This window comes from Mangifera indica, chromosome 12 (genome assembly GCF_011075055.1).
Source record: "Mangifera indica cultivar Alphonso chromosome 12, CATAS_Mindica_2.1, whole genome shotgun sequence".
Taxonomy (NCBI): Eukaryota; Viridiplantae; Streptophyta; class Magnoliopsida; order Sapindales; family Anacardiaceae; genus Mangifera; species Mangifera indica.
In genome coordinates, this window is record NC_058148.1 from 5,373,364 (window position 1) to 5,390,471 (window position 17,108).

Here is a 17,108-nt window from a genome sequence, read left to right on the forward strand (position 1 = left end):
GTAGGATATAATGGTTTTGACAACACAACCAGATTATATGCTTGGTAATGAGATCTTGGGACTCTAGACAATTAGAAGACTTTGTCCACATCTCCCAAAGGTTGTTGTATTGCAACAAGACAATCACATGAGTGTTTGAATTTTCTAATAAAATCATCCAAAGGTTGTGTACCATTTTTAAATTACAACTGATTCTTTAGTTGCATCTCTCTTTTCTTGGTAGAGGCAAGAAAATGTTCTTCAAGGTATGTCCAGATTTGTCATGATGTGTTGCAACCAACAACCAAACTAAGAACTTCTTTTAACATGGTTCCTAAGAGCTAGCCAGTGAGAAGCCTATCATTGTTGATCCATATTTTGAATTCTAGATTTTTTATTTTAGTTTCTCCTTGTTGAATGACCTTTGTGGGTGCTTCTCCTTCAATATAGTGAAAAAGTTGTGCACCATGAATAAGGCGATAAACTTGTGATTTCCATAGCAAAAAATTGGTCGAGGATAATTTGATTGATATTAAGCTTGCTAGCTAGTGGAAACTTTAAATTATCAATAAAGAATTTTCTTTTGTCATTTAGAAAAATATTTTTTTTTTGTCTTTGTCACAGATGCAAAGAGCATACTGTTCTGATACCATAAAGAAGACAAGAATATTTGAGGAAAAAAATGCGTGGCTGTGATTATATTTTTTCAATTACAAACACAAATACATATATAATACACACAAGTTTTTTTATAAGGAAAATATAGACTAATGACATTTCTCTAGCCTAAAGTTTAATTATTGAATCTCTTTTGATTGTGGAATATCTTTGATTGTGGAATGAAGAGTCAGTCTTCATTTGATTGTGAAATGAATAGTTAGTCATATCAATTTTATCAATTTTATTATTCTGATCACTAATCCCTTTGATTTTGTTATTCTTTCTGTCATTAGCTTGGTTTAAGGTTTTTTAATTTAAAATGTGTCAATCTTGTCAATCTTATCATATTTACTATTTAAGATTATTTTTTTTTAAATTTTTATGTATGTGTTTCTAGTGGTGTTCTATATATTATAATAGGATTAGATTTGAAGCGAGTTTATTCAGATTTAAAACGAGCTTTGCTCTAGTAAACCCAAACACAAACATGAGATAACGAGTTCAAACTCAAACCTAAACTCAAACCCAAACAGAAACCATGCTCGATTCGCCCAACTTGCAAATTGAGCCCGACTCGCTTTTGTTAATAAATAAGAAAACTGTAAAACGATGTTGTATAGTGTATTCATTAATCTTTACTTTACATAGCAATTTCTTCAAACGCACAAACTAAAAGAAAAGTGAAAACCTAAACCTAAACTCACTCACCACCACCGTCTCTTCTCAGACTCCAATCATCGCATCCTCTCAACTCTAGTGCTGTCGGCGACACAATGCTCCTATTTGCCCTCCGCGCTAGCTAACATTACTCCACCACTACGATTTTCCACATAAACAAATGACACGATTCACATCGTTGTTTCTTCGACGTTGCTCTATCGTTTTTCCAATAATTCTTTGGTAATTTTTATTTCTTCTATTCTTATATTAAAAAAATTATTTGTTAAATTTTATTAAACATGTCATTGTTCCTCGCTTTTATGTTTTGGCATGATTAGTTAGTTTTCATTTATTTTTCAAATGTTGTATTGGAGCCATATGCATAAATGCATATGCTTCTTTCATTTGTTTTTCGAATGCTATAGTATGAAGGATGTAGTAAATTTAAAATGATATACCTGAAATAAAAGCCAATTGTGCCACCTAGTTCTCAAATATAGAGCCTATTCAGACCTGTACAAGATTAACCTAAAACTCCTTCCCACTGATGTATGAAAAATATATAGACGTCATGGAATTCTCTTGAAGTGAGCCTTATAACCGAGTGAATCCAAGCAAGTACACACGAACCCAAGCTAAGTAGAAATAGGGCTTGGCTCGGCGTGTTTCCAGCCCTACATTATGGATTAGTTATCTTCTTGGATGAGATTCAATAGTCTTAAGTTGACATTCAACAGGCAACTGATGTAGTTTTAAAGCAATAATTCGGAAGAAATTTCCAAGGAAATTTGTGTACTCAAAACAATGAGATAATTGCCTCAGAACAGTATCTTTCAGCAAACTACTTGAATTGGATATAACTGTAAGTAGCTTCAACTTAAAATTGGTGTCTCAATATCTTCTTCCTCTTTGTCTCCGGTTAAATGATTTTCTGTTTTGAGCATGCAAGCAAAGACCAATGCAATCATCTGAGAAAATTAAAATGCTCATTCAATTAGCGAACGAGATAGAAGAAAGAGAGACAATGAAGAGGCGAAGAGAAGTCTCGTAAATTCACCATGCATATAGATGCGACGACAATGCTGAAACCTTTGCAGTTGAAAGGGGCATTGCTTGAAAGGAACCATGCTGATGATACACATTTTAAGAGATTAAGCTGTATAGTCCAAATTGGTTTTGTGTTTACTCAAAGAATAAGAAGACAGTAACTTACAAGTCAAGGGACTCATTGCAAGTGGTGATAAAAAACTTGCTATTGCTTCTATGCCAGCAATAAATCCTTGTGACTTTCCCTGTAGCAAAATACATTCATACAACATAAAGAAATGGTAAACATTCGATATATCAATAAAATCAGAAAGGTTGAAGTGCGTTAGAATAATTTTTTAAACTTTCTTTCCCAAAATGCAACAAGGACTATAACTAGATAATAGGAGATAGTTCCACAAACCTGATTGTTTAAACTTGAAGCCTTTGAAATGATGGCATAAGTCTGCATATTCAGAAATTGATCAAGTCGGCCATTAAGATTGGACTTAGGGAATTGCTTTGTTAGAATTGAATACTATTTCTAATGTTCATGGAAATGGAAACAGAAATTTTGGGTTTATATTACTTACAGAAGGTTTCACAAGGACATAAATGACACCAAACGAGGCACTTAGGTATGGTACCTGTAGTATGGCATAACTTGCTGTTATTGATGTTAAACAAACTTACATGGAACTTCAACATCATTTTGATGACAAAACTCTTGAAAAGTTCGTCAGGATGTACTTCTTCTTATCACAAAGTTGAGCAACAATCTAGAAAACGGCCTAGATCCGTCAAATTTATGTAAGATTGCGCAAAGAACAAACCTACCAAGTTTGTATAAGTAAACCATGAAGATGTACCAAAAAAACTGAAACCTAGACTATTTTGCGAAAGCATTCGACAAGTGCTCTTTACTAAACCAATTGTACCCTCATAAGAGAATATAAAATTTTAAAGAATGGAGAATACATACCCAAGATGCCCAAGCCAAGCCATAGAACAATGCCTGTACAGAAAAAGCAAATCAGTAGATTTTTCTTCTCTTAAAAAAAAACTGTTTTCCTCATATTGCTAATAGAGTGAGGATACTTACATAAGCTATTGACGCAAGCAAGGCTATGCATAGTATCACCTTTTCTCCGACCAACGGATTGAGAAGAGGTAGCACCACAATCTAGTGAAAGTCAATGTAGAAGAAACTATGGTAAGCAAGATTTTATTTTATTTTTTTTTGTTGAAGAGAAATAAACAGGAAAACTGATGTTAGTGATGAGAATGAGAAGATAATGACCATAATATTATGTGTCAGACATTTATTAGAGCATGAACAAAAGAAGCTTCATAAAAGCATATACCTGCGATGCAATAGCACCTACTCCGACTATCATTAGGATTTCTGAATATTGATGCTTGCTAAAACCAAAAACTGCCTTCAAATAATACTGCACAATAGTAATACCGAGTCAAACATCAATAGCATACAAGTTAAACAAGTTCCACGCATCACTGTTATTCATTATATTAGCCAGATTGTGTCCAGATCTAGAACACTAACCATGATGTGATCGTAGTGTTCGGTTACACAACAATTGTCATCTCAAAAATTTTCAAGGAAGCAACTCTGGAACAAACTGGAAAATTTCCTTTCTGTAATCTTGTTATTATCACATAGTTAAAGATTATTTTTTTTGTTTGAACAACACTTAAGTTTTACCTATCGGGAAGACTTCACTTCTCAGGAATAATTATTTTTTTCCAAGTGTGGACATTAAGATTGTTCTAGTTAAGTAGCTTAATGCTTTTATTTCAAGGAATGTGTCCCAAGCATACTGTTATGTGTCAATTCATAAGCATCAAATTTATATTACAAGTACCTCTTTATCCATGAAGGAAATCTATGTCAAATTTGAACTAAAGATGAATAAGATAGCATTTACTAAATTGACAGGGAGCTTACAAATAAGACACTGCTGATGCCGGACATTCCCAACTCATAAAAAAAGGAAACAAAAGAAATTCCTTTGAGTGTTGGACTGAAAAGCAGTAGGAAAAGAAATAGAGCTCATTAACCAGAATGCAAAATAAAATTTTTGGCATCATAAGAATCCTTAAAGAAAGAATAAGAAATATACATTAATTTTTGACAAAGATATTGTTATCCAAATGTTATCTGCATAAAACATGAAAGAAGAAGTACCTGCTAATAACTATAAATGCAGCATTTCGCATTGATTTGTATCTTTCTTCGAGGACCATAACTACCTTGTGCAAGAAAGTTGATTCTTGGTCTCTCCTGGGAGCTGATTCAACTGTCTCAACCAGAAAGAAATGCATGTAAACAGGACAAAAGATCAAGAGAGCGGTTGACACCTGGAACAAAACCATAATGAAAAAAGATTAACAATGACCATATTAATTTTAAAAAATAAAGAACATGACTGAGGCCAATGCTAAATTTACAGCAGTAACGTGCCGGGAAAATGCAGTTGTCGGGAAGGAGAAAAGCCAATAAATTTCCTAAGACATGCGATGCGGAAAGCAGGCCTGTAATCCAGCTAAATGCTGCAGCTCTTTTGCTGTCACTCACAAAATCTGCCTGGAAGTAGTGAAAATTGTGAGATTTAACTTTCTTCATCCACAAGTACAATAATTACGATGGATAATTATTACCGCATAAGCAACAGCGACGCAGAAGAGGCTCCCTTGGCTTATAATATTTGATATTGTTCGAAGTGCATAATATGCATAAACAAAATCTCTGGACTGATTAAAAACAAGTAAAGCTGAAAACACACAGAAGTGTAAATACAAAGCACAATCTTGATTGTATCATTTATACAATGCAAAACACAGGAGTAGATGATATAGCATGAAAATGCACTATCAAATTCATTCATTAATATACTTGAATAATTAGAATGAACTTTTAATGAAAAAACATGAGTGAAAAATTCAGGGATCCAAAAATGAAAAACTCCATTCAGTGAAAATGGTCAGAGAAAAAAAGATCACAACAATTGTTATTTCTTATTTTATTTACATGAAGAAAAAAGTGACATTAACTGGTATTCAAACTTTGGACTGTATGTCATCCCCCACCCCCTTCGATCTCCCCTCTCAATAAGAGAGAATTCATTTCCAAATCATTAATTTTAAGTTTACAACAAGTGAATTCTCACAGCATTATGCAAGTTTTATGAATCCTGATAGATGTACTTTGACAACTTACAGAAAGGAATTATAATGGAGGAGACAGTAAGAAGGAGCAGTGGTTTACGGCCATACTCATCTGCAAGCTGACCTATAAGTGGTATTGACACCATTTTGAAAATTCCAACAACCTACAAACAGAAGAATGCGTGAGATTTGTTTCTCCAAATAAAATGAAAGAGGAATTTATAATATAAGTTTATTATTGACATAATTTCACTCACCGTACTTATTCAGTGTCATGAACATCTACCATAATAGCCTATTATCAACTACTTGTTTTATGACACCACCAGTATACTAACTAAAGAGTATACCACAAATACAATCAGAATCAACATAAGGCCTAATGTTTTAATGCAACAGCAAATTCAAGATTAAAGACCAGGTTCATTGTCAATGCAGGAATGACTTGTATCGGAAGAAATGAAAACCCCTCCAATCGTTAAACTCAGTAAACTTGGGAATCCCCACTTTCTATCTATTGATGAGAAAACTATCTGTTATTGATACAACATAAAAAAATCAATATTATCTAATGGGGTCTACATCATACGTAGACCACCCAAGCACTTCCCGGGCCAGCTCAGTTCTCTTATCCAAATGTCCCAATGCATTGGGCTCATCTCATGGAGGGAAAAGAAAAAATGTTGTTGTGTTGTGTTGTTTTTCGACACCTTGACACATCCCCTTGTAGCCCTGGCATCGTCCCCCATAGAAAGAAAGAGCGCAGAGTCACGGCCTGACTTGTAAGCAAGGAGTTGAGCCTAAACTGTTAAAAATGGCATCAGCATGTGAAAAGTCAGTGGGAGAAAAGGAATTAGTGACCTAGAACATTTTATTATTGTATCCATTCCCCCTTGCTGAAAATGTTTACCAAATTCATGTCCTAAATAGTCTGCTGTCCCACATTTTATGACCTGATATGGCCTATTTAACTGTAAAATTAAAGACATAATCATGACTCCCATTCTTTAGTTAATAGCAAAGGGAAAACCTAAAGTTATAGCAACTGAAAAACAAGTTATACGAAAGAAACTTAGCTGGTCACAGGCTTATATCTTTGGGACTCAGCATCAATTATAGTATGTAGTCTCTTTCAAAAAGATATTCCACCCATGGCTCATCTAAATTCTACACAAACACTATAGTGTGCAAAACATTCATTCAGTATCAAGTAACCAGCCCACTTCAGCACATTTACCATTCTTATTTTTTAGCACATATTTAGGAACCAATCCAATGAAAGCCTAAATGGCAGACGAAAGGTACTGAAAGCACTACCTCACTAGACTAAGAAATTCTACCTTGTTAACAAACTTAAAACAGCATAAAATCTCATGCAAACTTCTGAGAATTCGGAATCAAAATCTTATTCTTTTGATGCATTGTCTAACTCTAAAGTTTCTTTATGGCATATATTTGCCAATAATCATACAAATCCACTGTCAGACTTTTGAACTTAATGTCATTAGATATTAATAATTCAGGTAAATCAAACTGCTGTTGTTGAAAAACTAATTCAAGATAAACTTGACCATCAATAATTTTAGTTTATGGGTTGTTTTAATCAGTCTCGTTTCCAAGTCAATTGTCACAAATTATCTTCTAAAAATAAAAATAAAGCTTGATGTCAACAAGTTCAGAAAAGATATTAATACTTTCCTATCTCCAATTCAATTATTGATGGGAAGAACCTGAAGTTGGACACTGCTCTAGAAAAATAAAATGACAGCAAAAAATGCAATAATCATGCAAAAAAATATATCACTCCTTAGCAGAAATTAGAATCTAAAGCTTTATAGAAATTGAACCACAAAAAGAAGAAATAAAATGAAAAAAATGGTTCTCTCACCTCTAAGAAAAGTAAGCAGCTATCATGATCAACTCAATAATTGTGAAAGCAAAAGATGCAGAAACCAGCGAAATTTCAAGAAAATTTTCTCTGTCAAGGAAGAAAAACATAACACTGTTTGGTTTCCTAGAAAACACAAGAAAAAGTAAAATAGAAACCATAAACCTTGAAGCCCACCTCGCCAAAATAGAGCCTAAAAGCTCCATCAGTCCCATCAAGCAATAAATTCTACTGAAACTTTCCATAAACCCAGACAGCAAAACATCTCAAATTTCGAACTTACAAACTAAAAAAGTTCAGAATTCAAAAGTCCCTTACACATTGTGCTCTCTTTCCTCCATCTTCTGACAAAGGAAACTAACACAGGAAAGCTCATGCAAACAACAACATAAATTCAATTCAATCCCTTACCATTTGTTGAAGACCACTAAAGTAAATATCTAACTTTCAAGGAAAAAACACTCTGTCAAGAAGGTAAAACAGAAAACTCTGTTTGGTTTTCAAGATAACACAAGTAAAACAGAAAAACCAGAACCTTGAAGCCCACTTTGCCTAAACAGCTTCACCAGTCTCACTCAAGCAAAAAAGCTTCATTTTTTATTTTTACCATAAAATATCAAATTTCAAACCTTTGCATTCAAATTCCTCCATTTTCTCACAAACCAAACAAAATAGACAATAACATTAACTCAATTCCTTTCCTCACCGTTTGTTGAAGACCACTAATGTAAATAGCCTCAGAACAAGTGGACTCCCCGGGACACAAAGCATTAGTAATAACATCAACAAGAACAGAAACGGTCATCTCCTCAGCAATCCAATGAACGCAAAGTGGGAACAACAAGTGAACCAGAGGTCTTAACTCCAACAACCCACAGCTATCAAAGGCCATTGCAGTCCACCTGGTGGGGAAAAACTCAATCATCAGAATGTTGTTGTCATTTAGATAACTGAAGGAACTGAAGAAGAAGTTAATAAGTTAGAAGGGAAATGAATAAGGAGAGAGAAAGAGTTGAATTTAATGTTGGTTGTTTGATAAGTTCCTTCTGTTGTTGGAGATAAAGAACGTGAGATGAAAATGAATTTGACTGGTTGGTTAAGAGTTCTACCACGGAAATGGAAAAATCGATAAAGCGGCTGTTCATGTGGAGACATGTGTAGGAGACGACAAGTGCAAGTGCTGAAGTGTGTCATGGCTCTTCAATCGTGCTCGTGTTTTGTTTTTGTTTTACCCCTATTGCCACCTCATCTGCTTTCCCAAGATGACGTAGCCTTGGTGCATTTTAATTGAACAATAAAATTATAGGCAAAACGACAATTCCCCACCTAAGTTTTGTTGAAATGATAATATATATAAGGTGAAAAATCTAAATATTTATTTAAAATTTAATTTATTAAGATATATTCATATATTTTCTATTAAGGTTGAATGACAAATTTGTTATTTTATTAATAATATTTAAATAATTAAAAATTTATCTCATTTTTTCTATTTAATTTGAAAAATTAATATTTTTTTTAAAATTAAATTCTAAAAAATTCATTTTTTTTCTTGAAATCCAGTCACTTTCTCCTACAATGGCCAACCAACGATGAAGAAGTCTTCATCCTGTAGACAACGAGCGTTATCCAAGTATGACAACCGTCATCTAGATCTAAATAACGCTTGTTGTTTACCTTTCAACCATGTCGGTCACCAATAGTTAGAGAGAGGGTAAAAAAAAATTAGGGATTTGGGGGGTGGGCGAAATCACTTTTCAAAGTTTAAGTGTGAGGGTTAAATGTTAATTTTTAAAATTTGAAGGGAAATGAGATAAAATTGTATACATTTTAATATTAATATTAAATAACGATTTTACCTTTATATTTAATAAAAAAGTTAATGATAGTTTAAAAGTGAGTGAGTATTTAAGTTTTTCATCTGTCACAAATATATTTTTAAATTGAACTAAAATTTGGGTGGGAAATAGTCTTTTTCCCTAAAATTATATACATAATTTTTGTATATAATTTTTTGTACAAATAATGACATGTTATTATCTAATTGAATATTATTTTATTTTTAATTTTTTAATTCTTCAATTATATAATAACACATCATTATATATATACAAAATTATATATATAACACTAGTCTTAATAAAAAAGGTGGATGATTATTGATTTTATATTGTTTTGAGTTAAGTACATGGCTTAGGTTTAAGGGTTTTTTTTTTTTTTTTTTCAATTAAATACAAAAATTGTTATATAACATATCGACTTAATTTTTAATCTAAAACAGTTACAGCTTATAATTTCTTAGTTTTTAATATTATTTTCCTCACAAATAATATTATTATTTTGCTTATTATATCACATTAATTTTTTAATAAATTTAATTTATTTAATTTTTCAATTTTTTCAATATGAATAAAGTAAATTACTATGCAATATTTCATAAATTAACATATTATTTAACAAATTTTGTGTTAGTCATACTTCTTATCTTAGAAAACTTTCATTCAACCCTTAATATTATTAGTTTAATAATAAATTTATAATATTTTATATTTTATTTTAACGTGTTTATGTAATTTAATATTCTTTTTACTTTATTTTTATTATTAATTTTTTATCATATCCCAATTTGAATATAACATAAATATGAAAAGATTAAAGTGTTTTAAAACTTTATGACCTGAAATTATTATAATAAAATTATATGATTAAAAATTTTTTTGTTAATTAATACATAAAAATAATGTGACATGACAGTGTACAATAACACAAGATGATTTTTATTTTTTTAATTTTAAAATCATTTAAACACAAAATAATTTACATAAATTAATTATTAAAAAATTAATTAGTCTTAGTTCTATTATTCATCTCAACCAAAATTTCTATCCATTAAATTGATTAAAAAAAAAAGTTTTAAAAATTAAAATACATGAGGATGAGAGAGTAAGGAGGGAATGAATAACAAGGGAACTATTTTTTTTATATTTTTATATAAAAATTCCCTCATATAAAAACTACTATAAATTAATATTAATTTGAATTTGTATTAATATTTTAATATCCAATAATATATAATAATAATAATAATTATATTATAATTAAAATAAAAATAAATTGCTTTTGGAGGAAAAATAAACAGAGGCAGGAAAGGAATTTCGCACCCTTCCCCAGTCCTAAATTTGGGAGGAACGGGAGCTGCCCATTCCTTTGAGAAATCTGCGAAGTAAACATGCCATACCATTAAATTTGGGGCCAAGCATAGGGACGAAATAGTAATGAAAGTAGACTTACTCGGTACATCTCTTTCTCTTTTTAAGTTTGACGTGAAATATAATTTGTCTGCTTCAGGAGAAATGCAGTTGGATGACTCTTACCAGAATATTTTGGTGAGAGGAAAGTGACGGATGACTCTTACCAGAATATTCTGTTGAGAGGAAAGTGATGGAGATGGAGACAGAGGTTTAAACAGAAAAATGAAAAAAAAAAAAAAGGGCAGATTCCTTCACTTAACATAATTTATCATGAAACTGATTTTCCCTCGGTTTGTCTTCTTGACCAAATTTTAACAATACATAAAATCAATGTGAAACTTGTAAACCCAAAACGTAAAATTTGTAATTCCCACTTTTCCACAGCATTATAATAGCCCTAACCCCTAAAACTGCTGAATATAACTTGCAATCTATGAGCATTACATAAAAATACACCAAGTCCACCAGCATCCAATAAACTCATGCATATTAGGAATCAAAATATAATCTAACATGAATGCCACTAGCCATGAGATGTTGAAACCAGTATGCAGTGATCATTATATGTTTTCTGACAACATGGGACAGTACAGGAAAGGTCTCATCAATCATGCTAAAAAATTGGCACCAAGTTTAAGGTGGGTCCAACAGATCAAGTAGTTGCAACTACCAATCCATCAAATTATTTCATTCATCTATGTAATATGCATAATGTGAGAACAATTTCAGATCCAAAATTTTGGTAGCTATGTGCCCCAAAAAGATACAAAGTAATCACAGAAAAATCAGACATTTTTTTCACAAGAGATGAAAATCATACAGCACTAATTCCCTATCCATTGCAATTAGCAGCGCAGACAACACAGAATACCTGCACTCGTAATTATTAGCCCACAACCTTTATTTGCTCATGTATAGGAAGGCAGATCAGAGACCTTATCCATCCAGCTGTTAATCAGAGATGCTATACAGGAAACAAAATTTAAATGGCTTGACTACTCCATCCGACCGGTTAGTGCTGCATCTTCAACTTCAGTATCTAATTCTTGCTCTACACCTTTGACCTGCATAAGCAGAAAACTTCTGCAGGTAATAAGAAAAGCCAAGAGCTGAATTTACATGCAATCACCAAACAAAAGTCTAGCTTATGTCACAAATAATGGTTGGCCAAGGAAAATGCGCAGGCTAACCATGACAGTAAGGCAAATCTGCCTAGAAAACAAGGACAAATTATTTCAACTCAGAAATTTTGAGACCCAACTACATCTGCAAACAAAGAAGTTGTTATGCATATAAAGTCATGTGCATGCCTCCAACCAGAACACTATATACATGTCATAATCATAAGGTATGACATGCATAATAAGGAATCAATTGCAAGTACACATATAGATTATCATCCCTAAAATTATGTTTCTGTTTCTGTTTCTATTTCTTTTTTCTATTTTTTATGTTTTGGAATCCCTGATAATTCCCTGGTATTGCACTGGACTAGGACCTAAAATTCTAGGCGGATATTCTTGGTTGGAAACAAATGAGCCATATATTAGATCCATTCCTTGGGTCTATCCACATTTTCTTACCAACATTTTTATCATTATCATTAAAAGTACAGAAAAAAAAGTTGCCCAGTGTTTTTCTTTTCTACACCAGAAAATGATTCATGCATTCACCATATAAAATATTTGCAGAAAAGGTGATCAAAGGTTCACATATAGATTATACAAAAGTACGTCAATATAGCTCAAATGAATAAAAAAATAGATAGGTAAATGCTCAAAAACCCCAAGTTCAAGGGGACTGTGTAATAGATACCTGAATCCTTAAGCTACTCCAAAAATACTACACAAGCATAGACAAGTACGTTTCCCCAACACCAACTCCTTTATAAAAAATCATCTTGTTTAGACCATTTTATTAGTGCTAGGCTCAATCTTAGAACTTTACATAATAACTATACACAGATAAAGCTATGACAAAAAATGCGTAAATTCAGAATACCAAATTAAAGATTTCACATGTTACCTCTGGTACATAATGCATCAGCATATTTTCTATGCCAGATTTCAATGTGACAGATGAACTCGGGCAGCCACTACATGCTCCTTGCATTTTCAATTTGACAATTCCTGTTTCTCTAGGGAACATAAACAGAAACTTCAATCAATGCCAAACAGCAACTATATAAAAAACAATGCATTAAGTTAATTTTCAAATGTTGAATATATTGTTTTAACCAGATGAAGGAACCCCTACGTATCATATCCACAGTATACAATGTCTCCACCATCATCTTGCACTGCAGGCCTAATACGTGTCTCTAGCAATTCTTTGATCATTGCAACAGTTTCTGAGTCATCCTGTAACAGCAAAGATAGCATAATCATTAAAGCAATACACATTCTTGAAAGTTTTAATGTTGATGGTGGTGAAGGTAAAAGCACAGAAAATTATATTCACTTTCACTACAACAACTCAAAGAATCAATTAAAGAAGTTTGAAAATATACTTCATGAATAGCAGTGTCCTTGGCTGCAGCAGTTTCTGAGTCTAGAAACAATGGCTGCCCAGAAGAATAGAAGTCCATGATTGCAGCAAAAATTTCAGGCTTAAGAAAATCCCAAGAAGCATTGTCTGATTTTGTTGCTGTGACAAAATCTGAACCAAAAAACACTCGAGTAATACCTGCATCAAAAGAAAAATAAAAAGGTTTACACTACTGATTATTTCACAATTCAAGTAAATAATCCCCAAATAACAAGACAATATTTTGAATTTTATTAACTAAATTTAATTTACATATATGAAAAACTGGAAAGGTAAAAAAGGTTACATGAAAAATAAGTAGTAATCTGTCTATCTTTTTTGAGTTTGAGGTTCTTTTAACAACAAATATGTTTTGAAATGAAAAACATTTCAAAAAAATCTAATTGAAATCAAGGAAATTCACAAAATAAAAGTACATGTTTTTTGTTTCAATGCATCTCTCCATTCTGCATCACCTTTACATCTGATGGTAATATAGGTGATTCCATATAGAACATATTTATCCAATCTTGATGGATGCAAAACTTTTTCAGCGAAAAGCATAGGGCAAAAAAACTCACTAGCCTTCAAAAATTACCTCCCTCTGTCTCTTGGACATATGCATAAACAAGTCACTCTCTCAAACAAATGTATAGACAACTCTCCGAAAAAAGGTACAAAGAACTCTCTTTCCTATGTAAAGCCACTAAAAACTAGACAATACAATTCCTTTAATGCCTCCAAGCACTATGCTACTGATATTGATCCATGCCAAAAATTCAACATCATTACTATGTTACTCAGGTATAAATTATTGTATTAAGGGAACCAAACATGTATTTTTCAAATTTTTATATTTGATCATATAAAACAGAGTTCTGAAAAGAATTCTAAGACAATGACCCTAAATGAATAAGAATAAAGCTTTAGTTTAATCTACTAAGACTGGGCTTCCTAGGTCATCTATAAAATCTCAGGACTTCCAGAAGGACTCTGTAAAACCTCTTAATATATTAACATGGAAAACTTTGATAATTAACCCTGGACTATGTCTTCACGTGGAAACCAACAAATTAATCATTTATGCCTCTGTCAAGAACTCTTAGAATTCAAATTTATTGAGCATTCTATTCTATTTATGCATATCCGAGTTTGTGTATATATTTGAATTCTAATCCAAACATCAAATGCAAATTCTTAACAGGTAACCAATGCAAGGCATTAATCTTAACACTGATAGAAATAAGGTAAGTGATACAAGGCTTTGGTGAAAACATGTGGACTTTTGTCAAACAGTTTAAGAAAGAAAATATGTGAATGCCACTACTTTCTATGAAAAAAGAGAAACAAACTCCAGTCACTAACTAAAGCACATGAGCATGGTTCAAGGTTACCATCAATCCCATAAAGTGCTTTTGCCAATGGAGAATTCATAGCTGCCCGTGCATTTGCGAAATCAGCACTTCCAACCTCCATAACAGGCTTCCCTGGGTAGAACATGAGAGATGAAGGATTCGGCGTTGACTGTGTCTGTATAAACATTGTCCTTCTCTGCCCTGTTCAATAGCACCATAAATCAATAATTATTTGCAAGCTTCTACATTTCCCATATCTAAACAGTGACATGTGTTCCACTGCCAATTTAATCTTAATACAAAATAGTAAGAAACCATTCTACATTCTCTAAATAATTGCAAAGTCCGAATAGCAAGGGGCCCTTACAGTTACAATTCGGAAACTGTTTTGGAAAATTAGAATATAATGTGAAAAAAAGCACAATCTCAAAGAAAACAACTTCCCATTGTTCCTAGAAATTACATCCCTATCAAACTTGTATTTGAAAATGGCTACTGACCAAAAGAATTCTCTTAGGTTCTTCAGCATCCCTTTAAAATTAACTTTAAAAAACAAGAAGAAGAGAAAACTTCTTTGTAATTACGTGGGAAAGCAATGCAACCTTCTCTAAATCTGATAAATTTAGAAAACAAAAATAAAAATAATAACACAAACATCAAAACAACAACCAAATCGAAACAAAATCCAGAAAAAAAAAATACAACATGCAAACATTACAGCCGCGTTTGGCAACTTGCAATTAATAAATAACAAAAACGAACAAGCCAAATAAAATACCTTGAAAACGGTTCCAATTTCCGTATGGTAAAGTCGAAAGAGGGAAAGGCTTCAAAAGTGAAGAGTCTTGCGAAGCAGCTGAATTGGACAAATACGACAGCGCTTTGGAAGACGAAAAGATAAAACCGACATTTTTCGCTTCGCAAAAACCTAGTCGTCTCTGTTGACACGAAGAAGACAGACCTTGCTTCAATATTCTAACCAATCCCCTCATCACCGCTTCAAACACAAACCTTCTCTCCGTCAAAGTATTATTTTTTTTCTTTTAATAATTATTTTTTCTCTGCATTTTAATGGCGGTTTTGCAATTCTCTGAGGTGGATTGTACTGTAGATGTGTTTCACGAAAAGGGTACGGTAAAACCGACCCGATTCATAAACCTGGACCAGATCCAGGGGCCATCCCAGCCGAACGAAAGAATCCGAGCAACAAAAACGCTCTTTCTGCATGAAAAACAGTAAGCCCAAGTTTAATAAATATAATAAAAATTTGAATTCAGATCTTTTTCTAAAATTTTTAATATTTTATTAATTTTATTAACTGTTGAAATTTGCCGTAAAAATTACTGTATATTCAAATTTTTTAATGTATGATTAATAGGTAAATTTTAATAAATGGCTAAGATACCCCTCTATTAAGTAAAAATGCCCAAATTCACCATTCTTAAGCAAAAATACCCAAATTCCTATTCCTAAGCAAAAATGCCCTAAATTTTTTTAAAATATCAAAATTACCCTTCCCCACATCTATATAAACCCCCCTCACTCACTCTTATTACACACACTTCTCATATCACTCAAACACTCATTCTCACTCTCATTTTTACTCAATATCAATTAATACAAGTTCGTTTGAATAGAAGAAGTTCGTATTTCTGAATTCGATTTGAAAAAAGATTATTAATAAGAAAAAAATATTTATATAAATTTTAACCTAAAAACATAATTTTATTTGTTAAATCTAGTTTATATCTTATATAAAGGGGTACTTGAATATTAGATAATAATATAGGGGTTAAATACAATGTTAGATAAATATGGGGGTATTTTGATATTATACAATATATAAATGATTTAAATAACATGTTAAGAATAGATAGGTATACTTTGATACAAGACAACATGCAAAGGTGTTAAAAAAGAAAGAGATAATTATAAGGGGTCAAATGAAATGTTTTAAAATATGGGGGACATTTTGATATTAAACATTGTAAGAACATTATAAATAAAATTTTAGGAATAGATAGATGTATTTTGATATGAGACAACATAAAAAGGTGATAAATGCAATATTAGGTAATTGTAGAGGGTAAAAAAATATTTAAAAAATATAGGGGGTATTTTGAAATTATATAATACATAAAGGATTTAAATAATAGGTTAAGAGTAGATAGATGTTTTTTGATACAAGAAAACATAAAATGGTATTGAATGAAAGTTTAGATAATTATAGGGGGTTAGATGAAATATTCAGAAAAACATGAGGGTATTTTAATATTTCATAATATCATGAAGGATTTAAAACATATATTAAGAATGAATATATGTATTTTAATAATAGGAAACATACGATGGTATTAAATGAAATATTAGATAAGTATGGGGCTAATAAAATGTTAAAAATATTGGGGGTATTTTGATATTAAACATCGTAAGAACTTTTTAAATGAAATATTAAGAATAGATAAATACATTTTGATACAAGGTTGTATAAAAGGTTGTTAAACAAGTTGTTAGATAAATATAGGGGTTAAATAAAATTTTAAAAAAATATAGGGGATATTTTGATATAAACATTGT

General features: G+C 31.7%; 2 protein-coding genes and 1 long non-coding RNA gene across 19 annotated transcripts; 1 reads left to right on the forward strand and 2 right to left on the reverse strand.

The window, feature by feature from the left end:
- Positions 1-1,218: 1,218 nt before the first annotated feature.
- On the forward strand, positions 1,219-2,674 carry LOC123193348. The gene is made up of 2 exons (XR_006497060.1): positions 1,219-1,539; positions 2,298-2,674. It is a non-coding gene; the product is annotated as an uncharacterized LOC123193348 (long non-coding RNA).
- Positions 1,734-8,539, reverse strand: LOC123193346 (hippocampus abundant transcript-like protein 1). Of its 16 annotated transcripts, none has more exons than XM_044606255.1 (16): positions 8,106-8,523; positions 7,400-7,489; positions 6,222-6,311; positions 5,564-5,675; positions 5,005-5,117; positions 4,808-4,930; positions 4,532-4,704; positions 4,292-4,367; positions 3,690-3,776; positions 3,428-3,508; positions 3,308-3,340; positions 2,919-2,972; positions 2,750-2,791; positions 2,513-2,591; positions 2,357-2,427; positions 1,734-2,267 (listed from the first exon to the last, which is right to left on the reverse strand). In XM_044606255.1, the coding sequence occupies exons 3-16, from the start codon at positions 6,258-6,260 to the stop codon at positions 2,172-2,174; spliced, it is 1,179 nt and encodes a 392-aa protein (XP_044462190.1). In that variant the 5' UTR covers positions 6,261-6,311; positions 7,400-7,489; positions 8,106-8,523; the 3' UTR covers positions 1,734-2,171. The 16 variants fall into 16 exon arrangements, 14 of the variants coding, with proteins under 14 accessions (XP_044462190.1, XP_044462187.1, XP_044462193.1 ...); XM_044606252.1 differs by having other exon boundaries at positions 6,222-6,316; positions 8,106-8,522; XM_044606258.1 differs by having other exon boundaries at positions 5,769-6,311; positions 8,106-8,521.
- Positions 8,540-11,282: 2,743 nt separating this feature from the next.
- Positions 11,283-15,606, reverse strand: LOC123192286 (nifU-like protein 4, mitochondrial). 2 transcript variants are annotated; one of them, XM_044604772.1, is made up of 6 exons: positions 15,310-15,598; positions 14,571-14,732; positions 13,160-13,335; positions 12,907-13,010; positions 12,676-12,787; positions 11,283-11,714 (listed from the first exon to the last, which is right to left on the reverse strand). In XM_044604772.1, the coding sequence occupies exons 1-6, from the start codon at positions 15,521-15,523 to the stop codon at positions 11,646-11,648; spliced, it is 837 nt and encodes a 278-aa protein (XP_044460707.1). In that variant the 5' UTR covers positions 15,524-15,598; the 3' UTR covers positions 11,283-11,645. The 2 variants fall into 2 exon arrangements, with proteins under 2 accessions (XP_044460707.1, XP_044460708.1); XM_044604773.1 differs by lacking the exon at positions 11,283-11,714 and adding an exon at positions 11,761-12,533 and having other exon boundaries at positions 15,310-15,606.
- Between the last annotated feature and the right edge of the window lie 1,502 nt (positions 15,607-17,108).

What these genes read in the sequence shown, in the direction of transcription:
- LOC123192286 (XM_044604772.1), bottom strand. Translation starts at nt 15,523, where the DNA reads ATGAGGGGATTGGTTAGAATATTGAAGCAAGGTCTGTCTTCTTCGTGT. An exon ending in AGCACTTTATGGGATTGATG is followed by an intron (nt 13,336 to 14,570) that starts GTAACCTTGAAC and finishes CTTTTGATGCAG; the next exon opens with GTATTACTCGAGTGTTTTTT. An exon ending in GTATACTGTGGATATGATAC is followed by an intron (nt 12,788 to 12,906) that starts GTAGGGGTTCCT and finishes TATGTTCCCTAG; the next exon opens with AGAAACAGGAATTGTCAAAT.
- LOC123193346 (XM_044606247.1), bottom strand. Translation starts at nt 8,324, where the DNA reads ATGATTGAGTTTTTCCCCACCAGGTGGACTGCAATGGCCTTTGATAGC. An exon ending in CTCCATTATAATTCCTTTCT is followed by an intron (nt 5,118 to 5,563) that starts GTAAGTTGTCAA and finishes GTGTGTTTTCAG; the next exon opens with CTTTACTTGTTTTTAATCAG. An exon ending in TCGTCGCATCTATATGCATG is followed by an intron (nt 2,268 to 2,356) that starts GTGAATTTACGA and finishes TAATTTTCTCAG; the next exon opens with ATGATTGCATTGGTCTTTGC.